The sequence below is a fragment of the Dipteris shenzhenensis genome, chromosome 7 (assembly GCF_047967505.1).
Source record: "Dipteris shenzhenensis isolate YYH24624 ecotype China chromosome 7, Dip_SZ_1.0, whole genome shotgun sequence".
Classification (NCBI taxonomy): domain Eukaryota; kingdom Viridiplantae; phylum Streptophyta; class Polypodiopsida; order Gleicheniales; family Dipteridaceae; genus Dipteris; species Dipteris shenzhenensis.
The window spans coordinates 56,634,400-56,641,585 of NC_141602.1; the positions used below are offsets into that span (position 1 = coordinate 56,634,400).

At 44.0% G+C, this 7,186-nt stretch overlaps 1 protein-coding gene across 1 annotated transcript; it reads left to right on the plus strand.

The window, feature by feature from the left end:
* The first annotated feature begins 1,503 nt into the window (after positions 1-1,503).
* LOC147900547 (uncharacterized) lies at positions 1,504-3,529 on the plus strand. The gene is made up of 2 exons (XM_087377405.1): positions 1,504-2,462; positions 2,567-3,529. Exons 1-2 carry the CDS (start codon positions 1,855-1,857, stop codon positions 3,282-3,284), a joined length of 1,326 nt encoding a protein of 441 aa, XP_087233531.1. The 5' UTR covers positions 1,504-1,854; the 3' UTR covers positions 3,285-3,529.
* Positions 3,530-7,186: the final 3,657 nt, after the last annotated feature.

A 7,186-nucleotide genomic window follows, 5' to 3' on the forward strand; every position in this document is an offset into this window, starting at 1 on the left:
ATGGGAAATTGTTTAGCCATTATTAGAGATTAGATAAACTCTCTAGAGCTATGAGTGCATGATGACCCTATTGTCAAAAAGAGAGAACCATGGGTGGATGATGACTCTATTGTCAAAAAGAGAGCCACATAGAACAAGTGTTCTAATCATCTTTGCCTAGTCTTTGTTCAACACAACCGTTCTTTTCTTAGTGCTCATTGATTAAAAACTTCACAATTCTCTCATAATGGCAGCATCACTTCGCAATATTACTTCAAAAATTATTATTAGGCACTTGATTCTTTAATCTTTAATCTTTATTGTTCCTTAAATGGTCATTGTCCAATAAAGGCCATTAGTATGCATTAGAAACAAGAGGTGAGAGGTGGTTTTATGTGAAATGTCTTTCAATGCAACAATCTATAAGGCTTTGTTGAAAAGTTAAGATATGTAAAAGTTAGATATCATGCTTCAAAGTATTTAAAAATGTAAAATTTTAATGCTTTTATATTGGTGGAGTGGGACCTCTTTGTAAGCCTTTAATGGGAGGCTACATAAAAAGTAGATGATAGACTAAATGTCAATTCCCATCCTATTTTTTCGGCTACATTTAGGAACCTCATTCTAACCGGTGGACGTTGATCAGATCATCCACTTTGAACATGGTGGCCCATGGATCCTCATTCATGTTATATGAGTGCCATCAATGCAATAAGATGAGGTATGATATGATATTATTCAACAAAATATGTGAATTAGGATAATAATTCAAGCCTAACTTTGAGAAATAGAAGGGGGATCTACCAAGGGGAGGAATAGACAATGGATTTGTTCTAATTGAAAGGGGGGGGGGTGTCATAAGATTGTGAAAGGGACCTTCTCCAGCAAGGAGCTACCATAATCTTGCCACATGGAGCACACTTTTTGAATAAAGGACGAAGCAGCCTATGCGGGAAGTTTGGGCTCACAATAGGCAAGGGTTCTGAAGGACATGGATAGCCCTTCCTTGTCCATTCTAAAAGATGGTTGGGCAATTGCCAGTGGGTACACATACTATAAAGATGTGAACTCCCAGCTCAAATCTATATACTTCTCTAGAGAAGGAGGGGATCCACATTTGTCTGGAGCTTTCGAGGTATCAAATAGGTCCCCATGCAGGAGCAAGCCAAATAGCTGCAGCATTTCAACGAAACGGACTCTACTGGAGATTCGAGCCCATTCCAGGGGCTAGGTCTGAGCACTAAGCACTATCCCGTGCTGGCAGTCAGAGAACTAAACTCCACTGTTTTCCGCCCAAAGGAAGCAGAAATCTGCCTACCATGCGGGCTCGTTTACAATTTTTGCAAACCGGCAGACAGGGGATGGATCTCGCACGAGTGGTGATGGAACCGAACATCCGCGGCGTCTACCTAATGGGGAATATGTGTGACGAGGGTGAAGCCCATGTGGCAATATGTGGGTTGGTTGTATTATAGTAGTGGAAAGATGACCCAAGGGGGAGGACATGTCCTAAACGTAGGGACTGTTCCCACAGGACACCTTTCATCTTCATCATCTTCGTCTTCTTCATCTTCCACATTTGATGTTTTCTGTGAATTCCTGCACAGTGTTTCCAAGCGCCATAGCTGGCTCTTCCTCTCCTGCTTCCCAACATCTCATTGCAATCCTTCGCCCTCATCAGTCTTTCCTCCATCAACTCTCCGCAGTTTTCTCTCCTCTCACCTCCCCCCCTTTTCAACCCTTCGCCTCCCAAATTCTCTTATTAGGTTTTCTCCCACCTCTCCCAATGGCCTTTCACTCTTCCCCTGCACCGCCTGCTCTCGCCATTTGACTTGGCGAAAGCATGGGATTGGCCCTCCTCCCGAATCTTGCGCTATGGATGCTCGGGCTTTCGTGAAACTGTCGGTATGCTCTTTGGGTTTGCGAATACCGGTTGCTTCCAAAGCTGCAGGTGCAGAAGTTCACGCCTCCGCTTCTCCTTGCTTGTGCGAGATCCGGCTGCAGAATTTCCCGGTTCAGACGGCTCCTGTGCCCCTCGTGTCTGGGGATCCTGACCCGCATACTGTAGCTGCAAGCTTCTATCTGGACGAGCTTGCCTTGCGGAGGCTGCTCAGCCTCGCATGTTTTGGGTTTTCAAGTCCTTGCTTGGAAATTGCGGTCTTCACCGGGAGGCAGGGAGTATCGTGTGGAATTAGCGCCGGAAAGCAGCTTGGCAGCTTCAGAATTCGGGCTGGTCACGAGTGGGCGGAAGGAAGAGCCGTGCAAATTCACAGTGGATGGACCAGCATCGGGAAGGGGAAGCCCGACAGTGGCAAGCCTGGTGCTGAGCTCCATCTAGTGGTAAAAATTGAGCCTGACCCAAGATTCGTCTTCCAGTTCGACGGCGAACCTGCATTGAGTCCTCAGATCATCCAAACTCTAGGGAGCAGCAGGCAACCGATTTTCAGCTGCAAGTTCAGTCGAGACAGGGGTTCACGGTGGGGGTATGTATGCGTCAAACATTGCGTGTTCTCTGTTTGCATGCATATTTATACTCAAGATTTCACTTTTTTCCTGCTTTGTTCAATTGCCCTGCCCTTCGTTTCAGACTTGGTCAAATAGATAATCCTTTAAAGGGATGGGCAGCATCGTCAAGCGGCGATAAGGACAAGGAGAGGAAGGAACGCAAAGGATGGCTTGTGATGATTCACGATCTATCTGGTTCTCCTGTGGCGGCAGCTTCCATTGTAACCCCTTTCGTGCCGTCGTCAGGGTCCAACCGTGTCAGTCGATCCAACCCAGGAGCGTGGCTCATCCTTAGGTCAGAGCCTGGTGGGGTGAATACGTGGTGTCCATGGGGGCGATTGGAAGCATGGAGGGAGCGTGGTGTTAGTGGTGGACTTGGATGTAGATTTCAGCTGGTGCCTGAAGGTGGTGGTGTAAACGGTGTTAGCGATGGTATATTGATTTCTGAAACAGTTATCAGTGCACACAAAGGTGGGGAATTTGTCATTGACACTGGTAAAGCTCGTTCTCCCTCCCCTTCACCGGTTGACAGTCCCCAGAGCAGTGGCGATTTCACCTTTAACATGGCTCTGGCTAGCATGAATGGGTTTGTGATGAGCTGCAGTATACAAGGTAAAGGCAGAAGCAAGAAAAAGCGAGCAAAGCCTATGGTGCAGCTCGCTGTAAGGCATGTCTCATGTGTTGAGGATGCAGCCGTTTTTATGGCTCTGGCTGCAGCTGTTGATCTTAGCATGGATGCCTGTCAGCCTTTTTCAAGAAAGCTAAGGAAAGAGCTTTTTGAACCTGTTTCGTCCATGTGATTGCCATCAGGTGGACTTCTAACGGCTAACCGAAGCCCCCTTAAGATTAATCCAAAGATTGGAAACTTTATGCGCCGAGACTAGAATGCTTATGTGTCCTGACAGGAGCAGGGGGGTCATGCAAGGTGAAGATGCCTGCATGCACTCGTGAATCATAAATATTTGTCTATATGTAAAGGCAGTGTGTGTGGAAGTCTCAGTTTTTCTCACTAATGATATTGCTATTTTTGTCTGTGCGAGTTCAAGCTGCACTCTTGGTGGTTTTTTTTCATGGAACTTTGTTTCACTGATAGATTTGGTTGGACAAATCTTTATTCTTCTGGTAGTTCTCTTACTTACATGCATGATTTTGGAAGTAATGGAAATTATTAAGTTGTATGATTGCCATCCTACATTTTCTCCTGGGGGCAGAAGGGGGGGTTTGCAATTTCGTTGTTTGTGATCCCTAGATATTATAAACGGCGCAGTTGCATTTCATATCTTCTTTACACTTGGTTTTGTCAAGTAAAACACAGTAAGGGGTTTACGTGGAAGGAAGGGAATTTTTTGGTTGACAGAAATTGACATTTTTCTGTGGAAAAGCTTTAGTTTTGTGTCTGATTTTTATCAGTTGGTGTATCTAGAAAATTGTATAACAGTACAGGCAGCTGTAGCTCTAATGAAGAGACTGGGACTCTTCATTTCCTATTACTCTCCTCTTTGTTGGAAAACACTCCTAGGATAGCTAATGCAATGTCTAGATAGATTAATGTCCTTGCAATCACCAACTAAAGATGCAAGGCATCTAATGCAGTAGATATGCCAGGGAACAACACCCGGTTATCTCCCTTCAATACTTGTGCGGATACAACAAGATAGAGAGCACGTCAGATCAGAGAGAATGTATGTGTGTACAGCCAAAATTGTTCTCATCATATAGATCTAGAAACCCATACAGAAGGAAATCCCAAGGGTGTACAGCAAACATCCACACAGGTATGGAATCAACACGAGCTCTGTTTCCTGAAACCTCTTCTGTGAACACCTCCTCCGATCACCAAGCACCTCTTGCAGCTTCAGTAGCATGCTCTAGGGTGACCTCTGCATGCTCTCACGAGCCCTAATAATGGGCATCTTCATAGCTCTAACAGAGGACTTTAGGACCACCAGCTTTGGTGGGTTTGGTCGCCCGCGTGTCTGCCCTGCCTGTCTGTTGCCCATGTGTGAACCTCTCTCAACCCCCCTACATGTATTGTGGCAGAATCATCTTGTAGGTGTCAAGGGCGGTTGCTCTCCTCATATGACGATGAGCACTATTTGATGGGATTAGAAAACAAGGGGTCACTGGACATGCCTAATAGCACTGCCCCTTACCAAAATCTGAGACTTTGTATGCTAAGGTAAAGAGTTAATGCACCAGGTGGCTAAGGTAGAGAGTGTGTAACTCGTTCTTCTTCCCGATTTCATAGGGCTCCCAAAATAACTTGTTTCCCTATGCTTGCCCGTAACGGGGCAATGTTAACTAGTGGTAGGAGGTCCATGGCGACATGTAACAACTCATATGCCCATTGAAATTTTTTAGTGGCAAGATGATTTGCTATTAGCCTCAAAACTTTAATCAAAATCTCACTAGCCTACCTTGAGATTGTGCTAGTCACCATCTCTTTGAGGCTCATTAAGTGTTGGCGTTCCTAGAGAAATTTGTGCCACGTGAAGGCTACAATATTGTACTAGAGCGATTGTGGTGGTTCTTGGAGTAGGACATGTTGCACCATCAAGGCCTTCTCTACATGGGCTAAAGCTTGTAGTTATGGCCATCATGTATACATGTCCACTATGCTTGTTTAAATTAGATGTGTGGCTGTGTAGTATATAGTTTGCAATATAACCAACATGATGGTTCCTAGAGGACACATGGCTCTATGCAAGCTCTAGCTTGTTCTTACCATCACCATGTTGGTTCCTATTGTATGACACATGGTGTCATGCAATCCAATGGATGTGTGGCATTTTTTATGTCAATTGAGAAATTGAGATGATAGTATACAATGCTTGCATTATTAGGATTAAGGAGCTAGACTTCCCTTCATTGACATTTGAGCCAGGGAGTACAAATTTGGTCGATTGTAATAGACTTTGCTCAATTCGAGAAATGGACATCCTCTATATGCATACACAATGGTTTGATGGCTCTAATTGGTCCATTTTTTTTAAGGATTTGATTGAAGATCATACTCTGAGAGTTTTAAAAGAAGTGATTATGCACAATAAGTTAGCCTCTCTTTTCTAAGATTCTATTGGAAATTGTTTTTTGATCATGTGCTTTCTTTATTTGTTTTATTATGGGAAGACCCAGAGTCTTATCTCTGAGATTTTTTTGGAGGGTGCTAACTTGCTAAATGGTCCATGAAAGATCATGTTGAGATCTTGCTTCCCTTTTAAGGTATAGAGTTGGCATGACACCTTACCAAATGCTACCAAGGAGATACATCTAGAATTAGACTTTAGAAAATGCAATTGATGATATGGCCCTTGATAGGGGCATTCCTTGGCTTAGGCATTAATAGAAAGGGTGCAAATGGAATGCTCATGAGCGGGCGTTAATAAACGGTCCATTTAAGGACACATGGCATCATTTGGAGGGCCCAAATGGCAAGCATTGTGCTAGGTGAGAGAATTCCAGAGAGAGCTTCAAACAGAAAGGAGGTTTCAAGATAAGGGACATGTTAGGATATCTCAAGGTGTATGCCTCAGGCACACCTTGGTTTCTATGTATGAGTGCTAGAGGCACAGTTAGGTGCCCATAAGCACAGTTAGGTGGTGGAAAGCCACTTAGGATGATTGAGAGAATCTAGGAGAAGATTGAGGAGATGATTGTGGAGCTCTGAAGTCATCAGTGATGTAAGTGAGCATGTAAGAGGTGCCTACGTAAGGACCTCACTCTTCTTCATTCCATAATGCAAGTATTCTGAATTTGTGTCCACTCTACTCTTTCCTTTCAGTTTACCAACATGGTATCAGAGCCATTTGATCCCCCTTGATCCATTTCTGCCACATCATCATCTTCTTCTCCATCTTCTTCTTCACCATCTCTTCCTCTTCTTCCCAAAATTTGCTTAAGCCTGTTCTCCTCTGTTTCTCTACCATTCTCCACGCCCTTCCTGCTGGAGATACACCTCGAAGGGGCGAACCCCTAGCTGCAAGGAATTGAAGAATCTCTACCTCGTTTCGTCGCCATTTCACGCAAATCGTCGACCCTTCTTCCTACGTTTTCTCTTATAATGCTCCATGCTTCTCTAATTCCTTTCAGAGGGAGCTTGTCCATACCTAGAGCTATTCTGTGATGAAATCTGAGCAGCAATGGCTGCATATTCAAGCTGAAAACAGAGAAAAACCAATCGAAAATGGAGAGACAAGCTATGGCGCCCTGACATGTTTTTGCGCCCTTTCTCCTCAGTGGACCTTCTGTGGTATATAAGCTCTCTTTTGCCTCAGAAACCCCCTTTTCCATTGCTCTGAAGAGTGGGATACAAGCCCTCCAAGTTCAGTCTTTTGATTTTGACAGTTTTGACAAGTTTTTGAAGATGATGCTACATAAGATGCTATTCTAGCATTTCTGGTTTTTTTGAAGTTTTCAATAACATCAGTACAACTGTGGCTTCAGCTTTGCTTTGAGTTGCTATACCTGGTTTTGATTGGAAAGCTTTCATTTTAGCGACCTCTATGAAGCATGTAAGAAAAAGCATCATTGATTGAATTTTGGTCACTAGTCTTTGCTACATTAAATGCTTATATTTGGAAGCCTTTCAGTTGTTATTCTAGCCTTGTAAGAGAGAAGACACTGCCCAATACCTAGGTTAGACCCTCTCATGGCTACCATATTGAATATAGATAAGTTCAATGGAAAGGGCTTCCACACATGG